This window comes from Amblyomma mixtum, chromosome 1 (genome assembly GCF_055824585.1).
Source record: "Amblyomma mixtum isolate Tamu chromosome 1, ASM5582458v1, whole genome shotgun sequence".
Classification (NCBI taxonomy): Eukaryota; Metazoa; Arthropoda; class Arachnida; order Ixodida; family Ixodidae; genus Amblyomma; species Amblyomma mixtum.
In genome coordinates, this window is record NC_143012.1 from 156,056,379 (window position 1) to 156,079,412 (window position 23,034).

Consider the following 23,034-nt stretch of genomic DNA (forward strand, 5'->3'; position numbering starts at 1 on the left):
ATCTCGTGACAAAGAGAGGAGGCTCTGAGAAATGCAATGCAGTCATCAACTCTGAACATTCAAAAAGGCCCCTGGAGTTGTCCGTTTAGTGTTTCACCTTTACTGCCTTTCTTCCTCTGCTGTGCCAAAGAAGCAGAATGGAAATCTGAGCTGGCCTCTCCTCCACTGTGCAGGTCCTCCTCCTGGTCGGAGCGCCCAGAGGCGGTGTCGCTGACCCCGCCACTTCCAGAGACGGCGTCAGGAGGGGCTGGCCACTCGGACGACGAGGAGCCCTACGAGCCGTCGTACACGCCACCTCTGGAGAAGAGGCCGCGGCACGCTCGGCCACAGCACGCATCATCTGCCGCTGCCGAGAGGACCCCAGTGGCAGACGACGAGGATGTACCGTACGACCCTGAGGAGAATGAGGTGGGCTGTGGGGCCAGTGCATGGGGAGTGTGCATTGTGGGGTTTTAACATCCCAAACTGACGTATGGTCCAAGAGGGTTTTGGTTCTTTAACATACGCTAACATCGCACGACACACGGGCGCCTTTTTGCATTCCATCTCCATCGAAACATGGCCACTGCAGCCTGGATTGTACCTGGGTTCTCCGGTTCAGTAACCGAGTGCCCTAACCACTGAGCCACTGCTGCAGGTGCAGAGTCAGTTTTGCAAGCAGGTACAATGTGGAACATCTGAGAAAGGTTGCTGACTATTCGAACTTGAACTAGCAACAAACCGCGTGGGACCAGAACGCTCTGGTTGCAAGCAGCAGAAGAAGGCTGGCTACTGCACTTCGCGAGTTGTCACTTCAGAAATGCGAAGAAAAGTTTGTATTCCTGTTTCTGAAGTGGCAGCTTCAATACCCTGTAACTCAAGTTCTGTGAATAGGCAGGATGACAATTTTATGTCAAGAGAACCCATGACATACATTTCAGCAAGTTTCCTGCAGGAAATTTTCTTGAAAGTTCTTCACGAGAAACTTGCATAAAAATTACTTAAGTGCTCAAGGATTTGTTTTACATGAACTTAAATGACGTTTAGAATAGGCGTGCACAAATACATGTTCTCTGAAGATTTCATAATTGTGACAACATTAATAAAACTTTGTTTTCAAGACGGTCGCTGCTCTTAAATTTAAGCCAAATGCGTCAGACAGAGCCAAAGGAAAACTATGCGTGAGCACCACTGGCTCTTCCATCAGCTACCGACACTCCCTGAAATCGCTGCCATTGCGAGTGGCGGCGCCGCCACGATTAGAACAGCGGCTCTTCCATCAACTATCAACACTCCCATGAGCACCAAGTGCACTGTAAAAGGTAAACTTTCTGAACAGGCGTGCAGAACAGCCGACTGCTACTTTGTAGAACCGTAGAACAAACGTAAAATTGCAACCACGCAGTAGCAGCCCTGATATCTCGTTTGTCCCGGCTTTATATATGGTGGCATGCTTCGATTTCGATTGTAAGTCAACCCCCCACCCCCAAGTTCGGATTTTCAACTTAGAAAATATATGTGTCGACTTACAATCATGTAAATATGGTAGTCTTCCCTTGGCCTGGTACTCTGCTCCTCTGGAGTGAAACGCCCGGAAAATAGGCCTTTGATCCCACCTTGTGTGGAGCAAAACAACTTGTGCCATGGTGCTTTGTGGCCAAGTTTCCATTGGGCCATTAAATTTATCGTCATCGGGAGTGACTTTAGGTTAATTTCTGCTCACCCTCTGCAGTGATTGAGGCAGCAGACATGCTGCGCATGCAGCAGGCCTTGTTCACCTGCACATCAGCTGTGGTGCCACTGTCCTGAAGAGACTCGGAACAGGTGTCAGTGGTCAGATTTGTGTCGCCCTGCTGTTCTCTGAGCCTGCGCACCTTCTTCTCTGCTGCAGGTGGGCATAGCAGGCACGCCGTCCTCTGCGGAGCCCCCGCCCCCTCCGCCACCCCCGCGGGTGTCTGGGCAGGCAGTGAGTGAGCTGATCGAGCGCATCTCGGCCGGCGCCAACCCGGCTGCTGTCACGACATCTGTGCTGGCCTCGATCGCCACCAATGCCAACCTGGAGCACCAGAAGCGCCTGCTCGTGGAGCTCACCCAGGAGGTGCGCTGGGGTCACCATGCCGTGAAATGTTGGGGCAGGGGCAGTAGTTTTGTGCTGTTTGTGTGGTCGCACTTTCTGGCTGGGCCAGTTTTTAGGGGCTACAAAAGGACACCAAATCTACACTAGCAGTAGTTCAGCTTCTGCTCTACCAGGCCACACTTATGCCCTGCAGCATCTAGCAGAGGGAAAAAACGACAGCATGTTTTTTACCCTTGTGGTAATGTGAATTTCACCAACAGCAAGGTAACGCGAAGTGCTGGTGGTGCTAGGAGTAACTCTGTGTAGGGGTGTGGGATGCCTGTTGCATTTTGCCACTTCACCTGCATTAGAGTTGGGGAGTTGCCAGGTGCAGCAACCAGTCCTGGGAGGCTGTCGAGGTAGAGGCATAGAGGTGTGTGTCGCGCACAGTGAAATGCCATCGGGTTGTGGTTAGAGGCTTGAGAGTGCGGTGTCGACATTGTCGAAGTAGCCAAGTTAGGAGTGTGTGGTTGTGGCACTGATGGTGTTGGAGTAACCGGGTGCAGTCAGTAGTCATGGCGTTGTGGTAAAGGGGTGCAGTCGTAGAGTAGGGGGTGGTAGTGGTGTGGCATGTGCAGACTGCGATGACACAATCACAGAATGACACCCATCCTTCTGCTGCTGTGAAACGCGGGAACCGCACGGGCAGAAGTGGTGAGTGCGTGTTGGCTTGGCTGATAGCTGAGTGGTGGGGCGGGATCTTTCTGAAAGTGTGCATGTCCGAGGTGGGCAGGAAGAAATTCGCCATGTGATTCAGGCATTTTAACCTTTTCACTGTCTGGGTTTTTTTTTTTTCTACGATATCTGGTATCAAACACGAAATTGACAACTTGTGAAAGAAAGATGAGAGAGAGAGAGAGAGATCGAAGAGTGCAGTTACCTCCCTCTCCACTGATATCAACGAGTGAGGCCACTGAAATGCAGTGGTGCATTCTTCCTACACTAGACGTGACGTAACGGGACAGGAGATGTAAAAGATGAAACTCACAGCAGAGAAAACACAGTGCGAGGTGAAAGTACAAGTTTCTAGAACGATGAGATAGATGGCGGGACTGCCCCTAGTCATGCCAGCTTTGCATTCTGGCACTCATTTTTGAATGCTGATTGGAGAGCATACGGGTATGTCAGTGACACTGGTAGAGAGAAAGGCGGAAACATACTACTGGTGCATAAACGACACTCAAAGGTATAAACAGTGAACGTCTCATGCTGTACTCTTGCTGAACTATTGGTTGCGACTACATCAGCAATATTAATATTAAGATTTTTTAATGAATGGGAGTCCTGCTGTATTAACCAAGTTTATTATTAGTTTCTACATATACATAGCTACATTCTACATATACATTCTACATATACATATACATAGCTTAGCTGTTCAAGCTTGTTGGGCCAAGGAAACCAGATTATCAGAGACTGGCAGAAATCTGCAGACAGCTGCGTGCACTTCCTTTTCAAACTTCCTTGGTCCATATTCCGTGGTCAGAAAACTTTGGGGTAAGCTCCTCTTTAAAAGACATTGGAATGGGTGCAGGCAAAGCAGTTTTATAGTGTGTGCACTTGTGGGTGGGGCCGCATAGGTAGTGATCAGGAAAGGCAGGATTACATTTGTGGAGAAGTGTTGTCATCTGGTGCTGTCCGAGTTGCTGTGCGAGATGCGTCCCCTTGTGTGATGCAGGTGGAAGAGCAGAAGCGGCTCATTGAGCTGCAGCGCCTGCAGGCCATCCAGATGTCCATGGGGAAGCCTGCGGCAGCTGCCACCCCTCCTCCGGCCGCGCCCGCCGTGATGCAGGCATCGCCGGCCACCGAGGCGTCAGGCATCCCCTTCCTGGATGGCTCACTGCCCACCGATACAGGCCTGTCATTTCTCAGCGGCGCCGGGGCCTCCTCAGGCGCCTGCAGTCTGCCGTCAAGCCTGCAGGAGCTGCTCAACAAGGTCAAGGCACCACAGACTCCTTCGGCCAGTGGTGGTGGTGTCAGCGACGTACTGGGCTCCCTGCTTGCGCCGGCGTCCCTGCCAACCGTCAGCTCGCCTCAGCAGCAGGCGCAGCAGAGTCCATTGGCAACAGCCAAGAAGACTCTCACCGAGGACCCCATTGTGCGTCACTTTGCGGGCGATGACGCCACACCCGAGTCGGACCCCGAGGGCGGCGGCAGCCCACCACCGCCTCCAGGCATCGGAGATGTGATGCCGCCCGGCCTATTGTCGGCTGGCGCCGTGGAGTCGCGGTCACCCGGAACGCCCACCAAGGACGAACTGGTGGTCGAGGAGGCCGCCCGGCCGCAGGACCCGCGCCGCCGGAAGGCTGCCGCTGCTGCTGCTGCTGCCACGTCTAGTCCTGGCGCCCCTGCTGCTACGCTCTCCCCGGCTTCGACAGGCAGCGGTGGTGGCAGCCAGCTGGGCGCCAAGTCCGCCAGTGAGCTGATGGAAATGGCGCGCAAGCAGCTCGAGGAGCTGGAGGTGCCACCGCCTGCTGTGCAGCCGACGCCACAGCCCGCATCGGTGGTTGCCCCACCAACCATGTACACAGCGCCACCCATGCCGTCTCAAGCAGGCATGCCTCCACCAACAGGGATGCCCCCGCCAACAGGGATGCCTCCGCCGACAGGAATGCCTCCGCCAACCGGAATGCCTCCGCCGACGGGGATGCCTCCAACAGGAATGCCTCCGCCGACAGGAATGCCTCCGCGAACAGGGATGCCTCCACCAACGGGGATGGCACCGCCACCTGCGGGCATGGCGCAGCCTCCCCCGGCCAACCTGGTGCCTCCACCAGCAGCCATGTACGGCCCACCGCCTCCCGTGGATGCCGGGTTTGCGCCCCCGCCCGGAGTGATGCCCCCCGGTGTGGTGCCCCCGGGATACCCCCCGCCTCCACCTCCGCCTCCGCAGTGGGGCGCAGCAGCAGACCCCTACTGGAAAGGCCCCCTGCCCCCTCCGCCGCCGCAGGCCGGCTGGAACGGCGGCCGCAGCAGCGACTACCGCCAGCGAGGGGGCCCCGGGTGGAGGGGGGGCCGCCGGAACCAGTGGGACCACTGAGTGCGGGAGCCCGGGACTCGAAATGAGAAACTCCGGCATGCCAGAAGGCTTCTGCTGATGCTGCGCTATCATCAGGCCACATTGCCTCTTCGGAACACCGCAGCCATCATTCTCAGTAGAAGCAGTGTGCAGCTCTCGAATCAGCCGCACCTCTGTCACCAACCAGCGCACATTTGGTGCCTTCAGCTGGTGACATCCACTGCAGCCCCTTGCCGAACTTCACAGGCGTTGAACTGTGTTGCATTGTGTGCCGGACAGCAACAACACTCACTGCTGGCCCCATTTTTTTGATGCACTGTTGCGTAATGAGGGGGCCTCCCTTCTTCTTCCCGGTACATGTGCTAGCTGCTGCCGTTTGTTGCGGTGGGACACTGGGATGTGCTCCATGCATGCTGGAACACTAGTGGATTGCAGTGTTCAGAACATAGAAGAGCTTTGCTTGTTTCTTCCATTATTTCATCTTGTTGGGCTTTTCCAGATGCTCTGGAGGCACTGTTTCTGTAGATATAACTGCTGTGTGTTTGTCAGTTGGCTTTCTTTGTTCCTCTCTTTTTTTTTTTTAACCAGTGCTTGTTGCTGTGGAAAAGCCAATATTTGGTATGGCCTCGGTGGTGTTCCCTGGACCAGACAAAGAAAAGGCAAAAAATGGGAGGAACATGTGTTTGCGGCATTGCTCGCAGTTTTCTCTCGCCCCTCCTGGTGTACAGACATAAAGGGACAACAGTGCTCTTTGTTGAAGAACGTCATGTGCTTGAAGTGGAGGTCATGTGCACACAGTAGCATGCCACGCAGTTCTTCTGGATTGACGTCCTTGATCAGCGCTGCGTTGCTGAAGAATGCAGCACCTCTCTACATGTCTTCGTGTTTTGGGAAGTGGCTCGAGCCGTCATTTCTCACCCCTTGCTGCGTTCATCGGTGCACCGTGGGCAGCCTTGGCATGCCCTGTACATAGCTCGTTGCTTTCATCCCCCTCCCACCACCAACTCCCCATTTCGGTGCCTCACAACTTTTAATGTAACTACAGCATCGTCACTTTCAGTACCAGGTTTTAACTGAGGAACAAAATAAAGAGGAGAAAAAATGCCTGAGAAGACAGTCGAAAGACAGACTAGAAACCTACCCGCAGAGTCCTTTGCTTTGATGAGCTGTGTCCTGTGCAGCCATCGCAATCTGCATGGAAGCAGTTCATGAACACCTTGACACGACCGTGGCAAACGTTTGCCAGCGAAGCCCACCAGTTTGAAAAAAGTCTGGTGCATGCTCGCCCTATTGAACTTGAAACAAAACAGAAAACGCACCTGGAGCTAGCTCGTTACTGTACCATCCATGAGCCGGGATTAGGCTAGCATTACCTACTGTGGTTAACATGCCTTAATTTTTTTTCTATATGGGATGGAAAAAAAAGAAAAAGTGGCCAGCTTGGCAAGAATCTTCACCAGCTGCCCACCAACTTTTGTCATGGCAAGTATTACATCCAATTTGCAATCTTTGAAGACATGGTCATAACACTAACAAGTTTAAGCAGGATTTTAGTGCTGAAATGGCTACTAAACTGCATGCTCAAAATTTTTTCAGTAAAGGTTCACTAAAACCAAGCACTTGACTGTAAGCTATTTCATAAATTGATTGCAGCATAGTAAAAACGCTTTGTTCTTGGTAGCATATAGTGCAGTCTTGCAGGCATTGTGGTAAGTGGAGAAAATGTAAGTTCTAAATTTTATTCACTTACTGCATCAGCATGTCTGCCAACATCCAGGCTTTTGGAGCATTACTAGCTGTACGAACTGTTTGAAAGATAAACAGACCACTCTAAAATTAAACTAACACAAAATCTGCAGTTCAGCTGCAACAGACTTTATTGCATTTCTCGCAGAATGCATCCAGTAGGGAATACAGTGCAAGAACTGAAAGATGACTGTTTTCTGGACTAGCATGAATGTACAGGGCAACCCTGCCTAAAGGCAGTGATAACGTAAAGCAAGAGAGGGCATTATACAACAAAGTGGACAGTAACTGAACACAGTCCACAAAAGCCAGGCCTTCCAAGCAATCTGCGTGTACAAAAACACAAGGCCAAGACGGCAAATAAAAAACGAAACGTTTCTGTACACACATTTACATAATGCATGGCTGGTGGCTGTTGTGCAATTGCAGGCTCTGTTCCCTTCCTCTCCAGTGTGGGGCCAGCGCTGTGCAACATAGTGCATTGTCGTACGCTGATGACTTGCGCAATTTTCTTGGAGCAAAGCACATGCAGCTCTCCTGTGTAGCAGTGTGTGTGTCTGTTCTTGGAATAAAAACAAACTTGTGGCTGCAGTGTGGCAGGACACATCCTTGCTTCACAGCACAGCTATCCACCCAAGCTTGGCACTGGACCTTGGATTCAGCAGGACTAAACAGGGAACAAGTTTGGCTCTGCCAAATTCCATTCTAATCTGGTCCAGTTTCCATGTACTATCGGGACAGAAATCTCTAAGACACGCGACCCGCAACCAATGTGTATAGTTTAGTTATCAGCAGATGGTTGCAGCCCACACTTGCAAGGGTGAAAGTTGTTTTTGGGGCTCTCCAACATGAGCCAGTTAAATCAGTGGAACATTGGCACACTTCCCACCTATGTGCCAAGATTGGCAGTTGAGGAGATTTTTGTCCCGGATAGTAACACATGCTCAACATTCCAGCACTGCATCCTTTGGCCAGTTAAAAAACTTGGACGATGTTTAACCTACCCTTAAGAGTGCAGTGCATTGGAGATCCCTCCCATGCAAGTGCTCCTTTCATTCATTGATGACGATAAGTCCTCGTACCACTACTGGCGTAGTGGTTAAGCGACTCGCCACTGACCCAATGGGGCTTGCAAAACCCAGGTTACTCTTGCCAAGCTCCAGTAAGGCTCATTTTTGCTGACATAGTTCTTCGGGAGGTTGTCAGTCTCTCAACCTATGTGAGGCTCACGCTTACAACCACAGCGGGCAGTTGACAACTGCAACGAATATAATTAATTTCGCTACCACCGTAGCGCGTGGGGCACCTGATTTTTCGTAACGTTGATCAACAGACACCAGCTTTTCCTGTAAACAGGACTTCTAATGCTGTCGTGCCCCGCCGCGGTAGCTCAGTGGTTATGGCGCTCGGCTGCTGGCCCGAAAGACGCGGGTTCGATCCCGGCCGCGGCAGCTGAATTTCTTGAAGGCGAAATTCTAGAGGCCCGTGTGCTGTGCGATGTCAGTGCACGTTAAAGAACCCCAGGTGGTCGAAATTTCCGGAGCCCTTCACTACGGCGTCCCTCAAAGCCCGAGTCGCTTTGGGACGTTGAACCCCATGAACCAACCAAACCTAACGCTGTCGCATCAACAGTGTGCCCATGGCAGATCCTGAAATACTGTACGTGAATTGCTTGGTAGCAATACATTCCAAGCTGTTAATTTAAGGTCAACAAAAGGAGGCAGCTTCTGCTGGGAGATTTTATGCCCAGCAGAACAGATGTGCTCAATGCTGATGCTTCCAAAGAAATCCCCAAAACACTCCTCTGGCGATGGTGTGAAATGTCTTAGAATCAGTAGGAATGTTTCCAGGTGACATTGTTGTGAAATAATTTTTTTCTGCATGAACTACAGGAGCACAGACACTAAGCACGCATAATTTAGCATTTGCGGTCCCTGTCAACTTGAATTCCCAGTGCATTTTCCTTCAACTCGCAATTGCCGAGTGGCACTCCACCTAACAAGGCCACACCAGGTTATCATTGCCTGTGGCAACACGGCCCTCAACACTGTCTTGGGGGACAGTGGAAGCGATAATGGTGCCACACGGGCAGTTGCTCGATGACTGCACAAGGCACAAGCAAAAATTGCCGCAAGAGGGGAAGGAGACCTAACTCTTGCACAGGATTGTGCCAATGGGAGGGGAGGGGTGGCAGTCACCATCCCAAAAATCTTCCAGGTGCTACCACCAGTCCCCTGGGAGATTTCATTCGTGAACAGGCGTCCCAACCGTCTTAGTTCATACATTCAGCTGTGGCCGGTAAGCAGATGTGTGAAGCTCTCGTTGATCTTTATGAGGTTCAATGACACGAGGGCATCAGTCATGCCGGCGCCATGACTATTTACGACATGACACTGCCAAAGTTTTTGGGGCAAGGCAAGCCTATCAGTACGGAATGGCCACTGGTGTACCTGGCAGCAGTGAACGATCAAGGCAGATTGTTCTGAACAAACGCAAGAACACCAGCACACAACTAGTCGCACTGCACCGTTCCGGGATAGCAAACATGATGCAGCAGTACAACTCGGGCCTGGGGACACATTTTGTAACGATTGTTTGCCGCATCCATTCAGAGTTCTTGCCATTGGCTAGCCCCTCTGCAGGGCCGGCGAACTACAAACCCCAATGTCACAGGCAGCAGCCGATCATAAATGGGCTAAAGAATCGTTACAAAATCGGCCTCTGCTTGCCTTGCGACAATAAACTTATGCAAATGTTTCGTTGCGCTATCACCCTCGGCAAACCACTGCATGCTACAGCGTTCACTTTAAACCATTCACTGCAGGCACAACTGTGATGTGCACCCGAGAAGAAACAGTCATCTTTGTACTTTATAGATCCCCATGCAAGTCGAGAGACGGTGCCAGCTACGATACAGCATAGCTGCTCAGCGCATAAAGATGCCTCATGCAGCCATTATGTACGTGCAGCATAGGAGCAGCCAAGGTACAGAATCGTACATGTTTGGTTTACTATCTCCGGCCTACACGTGGGTCAAGAAAGCAGAGCACAGCGGCAGAGGGCTCCACATTAACTTTAACTCTATGGGGTTTTTTGATGTACACCCGCATCACACAGCACACAGGTGTCTTTGCATTTTGCCTCTATCGAAATGTGGGTGCCTCGGCAGGGATTCGATCACCAACCTTGGAATCGGCTGCTGAATGTCGTAGCCAATGAGCCACTGCTGGCAGGTCCAATTCCTGAACATTTCTTTCTGCTCAGCCTTTTACCGAGAAGAGGACAAGTGAAAGGTTGCATAATCGGGCATTTAAATTTCACGCACAAAAATAGGACGCAGCTTGAACAGCCAGGCAAGATGTAGCGATGTACTAATCGGTGCATTTCTAGCCACCACAACACACCTCAAGCAATTTGATAATGCCTCTTTCGATGCACTCTTACTACTGACACTGTCGCACACTCTTCACTTTATGAAAGCTCTCCAAATCTGCCACCAGCCTTACTGGCAGGGAAGGCCTGCATCTGATCCCCACAGTATTGCACACACACATTTAACTGAAAGTACACCGGCGCATATCAAGGCAGCACTGCACAAACAAAGCAAGCAACCACAGAAAAAGGAAGAGGACCCACAGTGCATTGTCTTCCCTGTTGTTCAGTGCCAGGTACAAGACACTGCACTCCAGTAAAGTTTAATCTGCAGCGGATACAACCTCAACTGCTGTTGCAGCCCTGCCCAAGTGAAAGAGGTACACACACAGAGAACACCGCCGGAAAATACAAGTGGGACGATGCCTCTAGTCTACAAAAATGGAGCGGCACACGCTAACTGCTCCAGTTTGCCTTCACACAGAAAGGACAGCACCTGCATGATCTACATGTGTGCAATATCACAGCTACGAGAATGGCCAAAGATGGTAGCAGTATGCTATACAATGAGGACATTAGCAGCATCCCTCTAGATGACTCTTGGTGATATTAGTGACGTGCGACTTGTTTTGAAGTTGTCAGTGACATGCAACACCTCGAAATAGGGCTGACAAGTGCATCTAACGCTGGAATGTACAGATCAACCTGAAAAGGAGCACCTGGGACATGGTGCTTAGCATGCCAGTGGCTGCAGCCTCAAACAGGTACTGCAGGTGCACACTGCAGCATGAGTTCAATGCACCGTCTATGGCGACATGTGAAACAATATCCACCAGGGATCACAAAGACGAATGCTGCTGTACTAGAACAGCCACTGCTGCCAACAAGACTGCTCGTCAAAGTGCGAGCCTACATCGCCCTACAGACTGGCAGGCAGTTAACGCAGAGGGCATGGCCTTCAACAAACACCGGTGCCGCTACCACGTGTGCTCCATGCTGCAACGCAACTAAATCAAACTATTCCCACGAGACAAAAAGCAGCCATGATAAATGCCAACATGTTGGATCCTGCCCAAAATTCCGTTTGAAGAATCTGCTTCCAATTTTTGGTTCTGTGCTCATCCCAGTGAAATTACGTCCTCATTGTTTGCTGATGAGCATTGCACTGGATCATGGAACTAGCGTAGTCAATCACAGCACTAGCGTAGTCAGTGAACTACAGGCACATAACCAGCAATAAATGACCTGCAACATGCAAGGCATGGCTTGCGAAGGCGCAGATGTTTACCTGTGTGCCATGCTACTCTAATTTTTAACACGAGATTCTTGGCAACTATAAAATGGCTAGGCCAACTGTGCCAAGCACATGTTTTGCCAACTCTTGGCAATTGTAACAGTGTTTTTTTTTTTCAAGACGTTTGCCATCCTCTTCCTATACATGAGTATGACGCAACTGTTTTAGTCTTTTAATTATTCCCCCCGCAGCCACAGAGGTATCTCGTGAAACCCTAAATCTGACTACTACTCCTAAATACTAGGACCCAGCTTAGTAGCCTGCCTGCGAACTTGCAAAACTCTATACTTAGTATACACTGCAAAAATAGCAGCAACAAAACAACACCTATAAATTTGATTATGCATGAAGTTAACCAATATAAATATAGTTTCCTTTTCGTTACAATACTGACTTTAAATTGACACCAAGAAACGGTAGTAAACGTCTCTTATCACACAAGTCTGTCACTGGGACCTACGCCCAAACAAACGCAGCTTTGCTGGACCTGTTTCAAAGGCGCAAGAACCATAAGCTTCACTAGATGCCAAGCACTTTCCATTCCCTTTTTCACCAGTGCTGCAGAATTGAAGCCTTCAAAGAATCGGAAAAATATGAAGGAACCTCGCAGCGAGACAGGTCTCATAAAAAGTCTGAGACAGCGTAAGAAGAAGTAAAAATAAGGCTCCAAGGCAATGAACATCGAAAATTGCTTTACAATAGACGAAATGATCCATTGTGGCTGAGCTCTTCGCAGCTATGGCCAGCAGTTGCGAGCATCGTTTGCCACTGCTAAACAGCGTTCTATACAATGCAACAAAGGGAGACGTCACACAAGTCAAAACGAGCCCAGAACGGCACTGCAGCACGACAGTCCGGGCCACTGCCCCACATCCCGAGCACCGATGACAGCAGCAGCAGCATGGATGGAGGAAGCCTGCCTCAATCCTCTTTGCCCTCCTTGGAATGACTGGAGTTTGCGGACCGCTGCCGACGGATCTCCTGCCGAAGCTGGGCTTGCTTGATCCGGATCATGAGCGTTCCAGAAGTCCACATCCACTGGCCCTGCAGCAGGCAGGTAAAGAAGCATTTTCTAATAGATGGATGGCACAGACACATAGCACACTGCATCTCAGGACAGCTGTGTGCCAGTGCAATTCACCCAATGGAAAAACTGAACGACAGCGAATGCTCAGCCTCCTTTGGTTCCCTGCCTTTCATAAGTTGTCCATCATTTTAAAGTGCCATCTCTTTTCATAACGTGGGACCTTCCACAAAGCTATTGTTTTCAGGCAAGTGCATTTATCATACATCTGCACAATTTATACAGCTCGCACCAGGCAGTAGTGCTGTGCCCATGGAAAGCAGCACAGCTGACATGGTGGTGTTGGAGCAGAGTCCTAGAGTGGTCAGGTGGTCAGCAGATATCTTGAACAATTTCTGCACATGCGCTGTATTTTCTGCCAGCAACTCATGGCCACCCACAAAATACTAGCCGCAGTGGTGCACCCACATGAAAGGAAGTCTAAAAGCCAATGCTGGAATCAATGAGTAGGTGCCTTAGTTCGAACATGCAAAGCACGTACACTCGCCACCAAAAGTTTACACAAGGTAACTGGTGCGGAGTGTAATTCTCGCAATCACTATTGAGCATCATATAGTACCATATTTACTTGTGTAATTTGTGCACATATTTTCCACACATTGATGCCCGCATCCACATATCGTGCAGCTGCATGGCAAATGCAAAATACTGTGGCGCCATCTGATACCAACCACCAACAACAGAGTGAGAACACGCAAGCTCAGTGACGAGGAGGTAGCTCCAGTTTTCAGTCTAGAATAAAGGCCCACCCAACTAACAGCAATTTATTCTCTGCATTAAAGGGACACTGAGGAGAAATTGAAGTTGGCTTGCATCGATAGAATACCAGCTCCTGATTACAAAAACGCCACTCATACTGACAACAAAGCTCTTGTAACGTAGAAAAGAGCAAGAACCAAAATACAGGTATCGCCGCCGCAGGCCAAACTCACAAGTACAAGCGCGATGACGTCATAGGACAAAACAGTGTTGCTAGAACCAATGGCTCTAGAAACACTAGAACACGAGGAGCCACGAATCACTGAGGCGCAGCCAATGCATGCATAAATCTCCTTGACGTCGCCAGATGGTGCCACGTACACGGCAGCTACGCGCGCGCCTGCAGCATCGGGACCAATCAGCGCCTGCTCACCGGCTATAGGCGGGCTCCCAGTGTTCCGCTAACAGTAACAAGGTACATGGTATGCTAAAGGTGTCTATTTGCGAGAACTTCGTTGACAACTTCGAGAACGAAATCCATCGTAACGCTGGCAAAACGCTAGTGCAAACGTAAGCGAAGGGACGGTAGCGATGGCCGCAATAGCCGATAGATGCCTTCAACATGCGGCCGGCGGTAGCTTTCATTTCGGCTGCTGCTAGGCCACTGTGTGCTGGCTGTCAGAAATCACGGAGTCTGCGTTACGTCATGTGCACGTCATGTTTCACGTCACTTAGTCCTGTGTCGTCATAGGAGAATCCCAAGTTTGAATCTGAGCGGCGGGAAAAACTTTTTCAACTTCGAATCCAAATTTCTCAGAAGTAAATGCATCTTTCGCTGCCGGCCAAGTGGCAACAAAGTCATGAAATGCCGAACTATTGGATTTTGCTATAAAAAAAATATTAATAGAGCTCTCCTCACTGTCCCTTTAAGCGTTTTTCTCACTCACTCCCTTTTCTATATTGAAAGTCACAGTGGAGACAGCATGAATTTTATTTATGCACTTTAAAGAAATGTTACAGATGTCATCATCAGCCCGACTACGCCCACTGCGGGACAAAGGCATCTCAGATCTCTCTCCAATTAGCCCTGTCCTGTGCCAGCTGCGGCCACTTTACCCCCGCGAACTTTAGCATATAAATCATGTTTTACAAAGATGTGCTCAACGCTGGTAATGCCAAACGCTTCATCACATAATGTTGCTCCAGATGCCTTTATGTGATTCTGAATGCCAATTTAAAATGATAAACCTTCATGTTACTGATCTTGGTTTCAAGGCATATTCCGCTACGAACTTGGCCCCTTGAAGAGCCCAGCATTATTTCGCGATTGCACGGCAGAAGCTGGCGTTCATTGTTCCAAACAAGAGAAGACAACACGAGACAGGTGTCGTGAACAATGTATAGTTTACTTTTCTTTTTTTTCAGACATTACCTGCAAATGCATGTACAGCTACTAGTACTATGCTAGAAGCGCAAAGTTTGAACAGCTACTGCAAGTTCAAAAACCCAGACATTGCCTTTTAAAACCTGCAGCTCTGTTCTCTGGCAAAGCCAGGATCAGACCAAAGCTCACATCCCTCTGCTGTGAGTTGATGTGTGGCTTGGCAGCCTGTAACCCACTGGGACTACCGGAACAATCAGAATTCTATCGCTGTTACTCACTGCTTTGACAAACCAGGCACGCTCAACGGGAGGCAACCAACGGCATTCTATCATTCACTGCCACGGCACACAATCACTTCTTTTTTTCTAGGCAAATACATATTTTTCTTTGCTAAGGGCACTCCACAGAAAAAAAAAAACCATTAAAACTACACCAAAAAGTAAAAAAGCATAATGCGGCAGCCCGAAGAGGCCTGGGTGTGAGCGAGGTAGCGGACGAGCAAGCATGACCAAAACTCGGCAGGCAAAGTATAAGAGGACGTCCCCACAATCGTCGCAGATGGAGAAGGACCGCGCACAACACTCACCACCATGATGATGCAGTTGAGCAGCAAGGGTGCGGAGAACACGAGCGAGATGAACATGCCCTGGCTGTCAAAGTACTGGTGGCTCGAGAAGGCCCGCCAATGCTGCGCGGCCAGCTCGTTGAGGGCCTCCGAGAAGTACACCAGCAACACTGCAACGCACACACGGACAGAGCTACTGCAAAACTTCATTTTCTGAAGTGCCATATGGCCACAACTCAACACTGTGAGCCAGATGCCCATGGCAGAACAGGCTAGGCCCTGCTCCACTAGAGCATGTAGGCAACGGCGAGAGCCTACCAAGGCATACAAGGTGGCCTGCGTCAGTAAACTCACTTCTGCTGCCCCACAATCTTCATGATTAGCCCAGCCTCAAGTACATGTTCAGGTTTCCTAAGCGTAAAGCTAGGGGTGTGCAAATATTGAAATTTTCAAGTACAAATCGAATATCAATAAAAAAATTACTTAAAATATCGAATCAAACACTGGATATCTGTTCGGTATGAAAAAAACTGCAGAAGATGAATAACCAAATCTCACTGTCCTTATTTTTTTTTTTTCAAAATAGTGAATGGTCTTTAACTCAAAATTAAAGAAAACTAGATTTGAGTAAGCACACACAAAAGAAAAATGGCATAAACAGAAACGTATACGGATTGTCTGGACAGCACAACACATGCAACCTGTTATGCTGTCTTGCAAAATGAGCGACAAAATAAAATCCACAAACTGACACATGACTGACAGCTTAGAATAACATGGTAAGTATAAAAACCTCAATAATTCCGACTACAAAGAGGACCGGAAGAGAAGCTCGCATCAACAGAAGGTCGAGTTACCAAATGCACCCCTCAGGGGAAAAAAAAAACGGCAAAAATGCGGTGAAGCTGCATGAAGAGGCTCCACCCCTTGACGAGTGCACAGTTTCGGCATGCGGGAAGTGGTACGTAAGTGAGCGGAACGCACACTGGCGTCGCAACGGCGAGACTATTTCTAAGGAGGAAAACAAGCAACCAGCTACGCCTCAGGCGGCGTCTGCGAAAGCAGCGATAGACGCTCAAAAACCGAAAAACTACACGACCATGCTGTTTTTTTTTTTGGCTTAGCAACAGGGGCCCTCTTATCGTCACCACGTCTGCTGCGAAATTCCGCAAGTAGGCTTTCCCACACATCACAACCGACCAAAATGACATGGCGGAGCTCTTGCCAGATGAGTTGTGAAGGCGACAGGACGGGTGCCATTAGGTGTGGCTGTTAAGTATATTAGACGCATTATGGAAGGATCAAGCAAAAACCTGTGCGTTTTCCCGTTGCGATTGCTTGAAGCCGGTGGTCGGCCATCTCGGTTTCATCACCTGTTGTATGTGGGAAAGCCCACTTGCAGAATTTCGTGTCTGAATTAGGCCAACGCGATAAACTACGAAAAAAAGTGGAGAGGACAAGTCCGTACAGTTTTCCTGGCACTTTAAACTCGGTTTTACGATAATTTGCCCGAACACTGTCGCTTTGTCAAGTTTGGATTCATGAAAGTCAGTGGCATTCGACCGTGGCCGAATATTCGGGAATTTTCGAACATCCATTTCTCGAATCGAATACAAACTGAATAACAAACATATTCAATTCACATTTACATACCCCTTTATGAAACTAGAGTTTAAGCAGCTAACAAGAATATTACAACAGCTAGTGGGAATAGCATGTGCAGAGAAACCAATTGAAGTCACAAAAGCTGTCCTTTCCTCCCTCCCTTGTACTCTGGCACAAGCGACAACGGCACAATGACAATGCGCACACAACACAGGGAAAATGCCAGCCTAATAGAGAAAAAAGTGAAGGCACGCTCCTCCCACGAAATGTGTGAGAGTCAGTTTCTCCGCGCTCGTCGAGAGCCCATTGTGCGTTTCTGTGACGCAACCTACAATGATAGCTGCTGGCACGCTCAACATGAAATCATGGAACAATGGCTTGCCTCAAGTAGCTAGCCCCAAAGTCCCCTTTTGCCACCCGGGCAAAACACCCAGCAACAATGTGTGCTGTTAGCCACGTGTAAAGGAAAGTAAGTTTCCACCATGCTAAACTGAAACGAGCCAAGAACTGCTGTACTAAATTAAAGATGCACTTAATCAGCTACACACAATAAAAACATTGTTTAGTGAACATTCCCGAATGCAGCACTGATGTTCACTTTGCTATACCTGTGGTGTGAAGGTGGCAGTGTTATCAACGTTTTCAGAGCAAAAATGGTATATTGTAATAATGCATTTCATAACTTGATGCAGAAATGAAAAATATAAATTCAAAATGGTGAAATCTAAACTGGCTTTATTTATTTACAGGTCGGCTTTTACAGAACAACTAGAGGGTGCACTGCATGTTAAGATATACAGCCTTGAAGAATGCATAATTTTAAAGTGCATGCTCTCGCGAAACTGACACATCCCTGGTCATTTTTTTTTTTTCCAGGCCATTCCTTACCTCGTAGTAAGTCAGCTTTTTTCTTTGAAGCTGCCGCAGGCTTTCACATAAACAGACTGAGGCGAAGAAAAGGAATTTTGGCCGTCCATCCAAACCAGCGAGTTGGTAAGGCAGTTAACTCAAATCCTTCATTTCGAACCAGCTGACAGGCACTCCAGCTTTGACAGCGTGTCACGCAACCAACCACTGACAAAGTTTCAAGCCATTCACTGCATCTGCAAATGCAAGGAAAGGTGGCCAACTCACGTGCTGTGACGAACAGACCGGCCTGGACATTGCCCCGGTCTCGAGTGAGCAGGGTCAGGCTGAGCGTGACAATGTGAAACGTGACGAGGCCCATCAGCCACGGCTCAGTCCAGTCCACCTGCAGAGTGAGAGGCAGGCAATCACCACATACTCTCCCAGTGCCTCCCAGTTAAGACAGTTTTAGCACATCGACCACTCTCCTACTACCCTTTCTTACTCGCTAACCTCTGTGTCCACCTGGTATTGAGAATGAGAGAGCAGGAGACCTCTCCATAACTAGTAGCATATCACGAGAAACGAGTAAATAAACTTTTACGGTCTCTTTTCACCAAGAAGCAACGTGGCACTTTACAAAGAGGTATTCCAAAGCCATGCCAGCAGCTCATGCTCCGACGTAAGCCACTGCTCTCCGTAAATAGTGCAACATCACCACAGACTAACACAGGCATCCAAAGGGGTCCCACTGTAAAGCGAGCGACGTGACTGGTACTGAGACAAGGCATCCATTCTACTAGGCGTCCTGGAGTTCGCACAAAGCATCGAACTCTTCTTGAGCACAAGCTGTCATATTTAAATTTGTATTTACTGTCAAATTAGTTAAATCTAAGCTGCCTTCCATTCCCCTTCCAGATGGCCATGTAGAAAGATTAGTGCGCTACAGTCCCCATCAACACAGAAGCAAAGCCAGAACCATCTTTATATTTAGGGTGACCATGGAAATTATTAACGGATACTGTATGGTCTGACTGAAATTCCACGAACGTATTGTTCACTGTTTCTTATTCGTCTCAAAGTGCATATTATTTTTTATTTGAAATTATTGATATTGATTATTCTTTCCTTTATATATATATGGACCATGCTTGCTGACTGTCATGTCTTTGCTATTGTACGAGGAGACGTGGCCATGTTTTGTCGCAGCTTTTTTCCAGCCTCCCTCACCACACCATGTAGTACATGTCCTGTACTTGCTGCGGGAAATAAACTCAAACTCAAAGCTTCATTTGTACAAGTGCAGGCTCACTTTCCATTACAACATACCCTTCACTGCATTTATCAAAACCCATTAAGGCGGGGGTTGTGTGGCCACTAGCCTTTTTTCACAATGTTTGCTTGATGGCTGTAGATATAAAGAGATAGAAAAAAGTTTTAGCTCATCAGGAAGATGAATGTATTCACGTTTCAACGGTATGTCACGTTGTTAATAGCAATAGCATTAATAATGTACAAGTGGAGTGAGCAAAAAACGTAGTAGTAAGTGGTTTTAATATACATGATAAATGGAAGGTTTGGTTTATGGGGTTTAACGTCCCAAAGCGACTGAGGCTATGAGAGACGCCGTAGTGGAGGGCTCCGGAAATTTCGACCACCTGGGGTTCTTTAACGTGCACTGACATCGCACAGTACACGGGCCTCTAGAATTTCTCCTCCAAAGAAATTCCAGCCGCCACGGCCGGGATCGAACCCGTGTCTTTCGGGTCAGCAGATAAATGGAAGGAAAAATATTGTTGCTAGCCCCGGCATCTGCCAACGCTGCTGGAAGCACCAGAGCTGGGGCAGCGGAAATAAAGGATGGCAGGCAGTATTTGTTCGACTTGCCGGATGTGGTTGGGAAAAACTACAACACCAAAAAGAAAGCTGCATCTGCAGCATTTAAATCAAATGTTACTCTCTAGATGCGGAAAAGGTGTTTGGCACCAGTGGACAGTTATTTGTAACCACCGCACTAAAAGAGACCAAAAGAGACCAGGCAAACTGAATTTATGAAGTGAATTTGAGTTTCTGCATGGGTCACATGTCTGATAACTTTGAAGGTTGACATTGGTGTGCTTTTGCTCACAAAGAAACCAGGAAGGGGAAACAGATAAAAAAATTCACAAAAGCATTACGCTACAGACATGTCTTTAGCTTGCTTTGTACTTTCCCCTACTATCCCACAGAGAGAACGGTCTGAACGGTCCGAAAGAGAGGGTACAGACCCACACCATAAGCATACACAAATACTTGGGGCTTCAAATATGGTTTGCATTTCTCTTGTAATTCAGTTCGCATTTTATTCTAGTATTCAACAATTGGTAACTTCAGAGAGTAGTTTGAACTTGGACACTGAATCTAGAATCTACAAATACCTATACATGAAAAGTATTTACACAAAACGGACAAAGAGAACCCGAAAGCTAGGAACGAAGTATTTACGGGTGAGAGATGGGGCTTTGCAAAACAATAGTGTGAAAACGGAGGTAAAGGAGGCAGGAAGAAAGATGCGGGAGGAAAGAATGCAGGGAAAACCAGCGCTAGGTATATATAGGGCATGAAAACAGGATATAAAGAAAGAGCGTTTCCTTAATAACTCACAGGGCAGATTATTGCTTTTTGAATCTAAGACAGGGGTTCTGAGAACGAAACGTAAATTTGAAGAAATGGATATTTTGTGCGATATCTGTAGAACGGAAACGGAGGCCATAGAGCACTTGGTTTTGAGGTGTGCAGAACTTCGTTCCGACCTCCCCAAGAACAAACTGGGATTTGCTGGGAAGGACGGAAAGAAGGGGAGGTTAGAAGATTGACATGTGTGCAGCTGACGTGAGTGCAGCTGGTGTAGTGTATAGCTTACAATGACCGCTCATGTGCGGTGCAAAACAGGAGACCTGTGCACAAACAGTCCAACCCTTTCTTTATTAGTGTGGCTGTGGCTCTGTGCATAGCTGTATATATTCTACCCCCTATCCTTTCCTGCAATCTCCTTCTTCTTCCCTGTTCAGGACAGCAAGCTCCCAGGTTGGCTGGTGATGCATGTTGTGAAGAAGTCAGTGCAAAAAATAGACCAGGGACAGAAAAGAGGACACAAGCACTCGCGAACGCCTCATGTGTCCTCTTTCCTGTCCCTCGTCCGTTTTTTACTCTGACTTTTTCCCTGTTCCTTTTATTTCTGCCGGCTGCAAATCAGGTACTCATATATAAAAGTTTTTATGGCCCACACCTACCTTTAGCTTCCATTTTGTTGTATATTTTTATAATAAACAACCACTACTAGTACATACTGGGATTGCACAGAGCTCATCAATATTGCAGAGTGTGCTCAAATAAAGCAATGTGGAACAAAAAGTGAAATGCGTTGAGATACTTGGGCCAGAGGTTAAGAGCTCGTTTGCGTGAGGGTTGCAGACCTACATAGCTGCACCTGTGCAGCAGCATTGTTTCTTCCACAACCAACGAGATATGGCCAGATGTCACTTTATCTGTCACACAGCACATCGCTCACAACTTTCAGCACAAGACAGACGTTGTGCTCAGTACAATCAAGGCTGAATGACAGTCACACGTAAAAATGTACAGGCAGTGAAAAGGGGCTAAGTAGTTCAGGTCGGCTAAGCAGCTTTTCGGTGCACATGCAGACTTCAGAACTACCAGGGCGATCTGTTCCCATTGGCACAGCAGAAAGCGAAATCCCCCTTTGTCACACATGTTTACTATTTTTTTCTTTCCTGAAAAAATTAAAAACGATAAAGGCATTCATGATGGTGTCTTGTGTGAAGAAATAATCAATGCAGGGCCAACTACAGTTACGTGTACAACATTCCGGAGAGATTTGCTCACAACAGCCCGCTTTTGTGACTGCATACACCAAAAACAAACAGGAGGAGGTCCGCGCACTGCATTACACGTACAGCTGTTACAACACGTGCAACAATACAAAGCAAGCCGCGGTTTCAGTTCCGCGGGTCGCCTCTTCGGCACACGCCGACACAGGACCGGTCAAGGCCGTTCGTGGTTTCGCCCGGATTCAGGCAAGGCCGAAGGATCAATCGACGCATATCAGCATCGTGTTCGCACGACATCGTACACCCTCTCACTGCCGGAGCAGCCATCGGAAAGCAAGTACGCCGGAGATGAAATTTCGCGAGGCGGTGGATCTACAGCCGGGTTCAGCCGCCGCGAAAAATAGATATCCGAGACGATAGCGCTCCCGCGGCACGCGCTCTGGGTTGCAGCAAGCACTTGTTATGGCCCTTATCAGCCGCGGAGCAAGCACCCCCCGATGTTTTTGGCAACCGCCTCGAAACCAGCAGCCAGATAACCGCGATCAACGCTAAAAAGAGCAGCCGCGTAGGAGGCCACGCGTGGGAGCGCGAGCTCGACAGAGATTCAAGCTGATGACAGCACAGCGGGAACACGGCGCGTGCAGCCGTAGCAAACACCGCGACCTGAGCGAAGAACGGAAATCTCGCAATGAACAGCTGCTGGTCGCGCACGCTGCACATGCGGCGCGCACCCGGACTCTAGCGGAGCCACGTGAAAGAAGTGGCAGCTTGCACCGGCCAACTAACCCGCATAGCGGTGAAGTCCCCCTGCAAGGGTGCGTCGCCTTCGAAGGCCGTCGGCAGAGAACGGCCTTCCAGCGATGCGAGAAGCGTCTCAACGCAGACACTCGCCGCCTCGGTCATTAGCAAAACACAGTATCACTTTCCGTCTCGGCGGATCCTTTCCTCGTACCCATGTTTTTCGCTGAGCGCGGGGATGAACGCCGCCGAGCGCGCACACGGCGCGTGCCCCTCAACGAAGCGGGGGCGTCTCTTTCGGGAGCGCAGCGCAGCATCGAACGGCAAGCGCGCCTGACAACACCGCCACAGATCACGGCGAGCTGCAAGTCTATGATGGCACAAGACTGCTATCGAGACACGGCATCGGTTTCGAAGGAAAAGCCGCGCTGCCCGGATCGGTGACATGATCGGCAGCGCGTCAACGCGAAATCGCAGCACAGCACGCGAAACTCACTTGGACCAGAATGCTGCCGATGTTCAACGTGTCGCCGGGAGACACCATCGCCTCTGTCACTTTCTCTACCCGAGCCATACAGATATCACAAGTCTAAGGCCTTATCACAACATGTCAGGCAATCTCCAAGCGCGCCGCAGCCCACTTCTACCGACGACTGGCTCGCCGCTCGGATATTGTTCTGCAGATTTTACTTTCCTCAATTTTTGACGCGTCATGGCCGCTGCGGAGGAAATAGCGCGATCGACAAGCTAAAAAACT

The 23,034-nt window shown here is 49.0% G+C and overlaps 2 protein-coding genes across 10 annotated transcripts in view; one reads left to right on the top strand and one right to left on the bottom strand.

The window, feature by feature from the left end:
• Positions 1-7,451, top strand: part of pps (protein partner of snf) — a 150,772-nt gene extending 143,321 nt beyond the window's left edge. For all 9 annotated transcript variants that reach the window (XM_089558612.1, XM_089558620.1, XM_089558628.1 and 6 more), the window contains 3 exons: positions 174-408; positions 1,871-2,077; positions 3,774-7,451. In XM_089558612.1, coding sequence (XP_089414738.1) covers positions 174-408; positions 1,871-2,077; positions 3,774-5,135 — 1,804 coding nt within the window. In that variant the 3' untranslated portion in view covers positions 5,136-7,451. The remainder of the gene's footprint in view (positions 1-173; positions 409-1,870; positions 2,078-3,773) is intronic.
• On the bottom strand, positions 6,974-22,935 carry Tmem18 (transmembrane protein 18). Its single transcript, XM_089558702.1, has 4 exons — positions 22,774-22,935; positions 17,998-18,115; positions 15,280-15,428; positions 6,974-12,570 (listed from the first exon to the last, which is right to left on the bottom strand). The coding sequence occupies exons 1-4, from the start codon at positions 22,849-22,851 to the stop codon at positions 12,448-12,450; spliced, it is 468 nt and encodes a 155-aa protein (XP_089414828.1). The 5' UTR covers positions 22,852-22,935; the 3' UTR covers positions 6,974-12,447.
• Between the last annotated feature and the right edge of the window lie 99 nt (positions 22,936-23,034).

Bases quoted from the DNA above. Each gene is read 5' to 3' on its own strand.
- Tmem18 (XM_089558702.1), bottom strand. From the start codon at position 22,851: ATGGCTCGGGTAGAGAAAGTGACAGAGGCGATGGTGTCTCCCGGCGAC. The intron at 15,429-17,997 runs GTGAGTTGGCCA...TGTGCGTTGCAG, and splicing joins CGGTCTGTTCGTCACAGCAC to TGTTGCTGGTGTACTTCTCG. The intron at 12,571-15,279 runs GTGAGTGTTGTG...TGCCTGCTGCAG, and splicing joins TCAACTGCATCATCATGGTG to GGCCAGTGGATGTGGACTTC.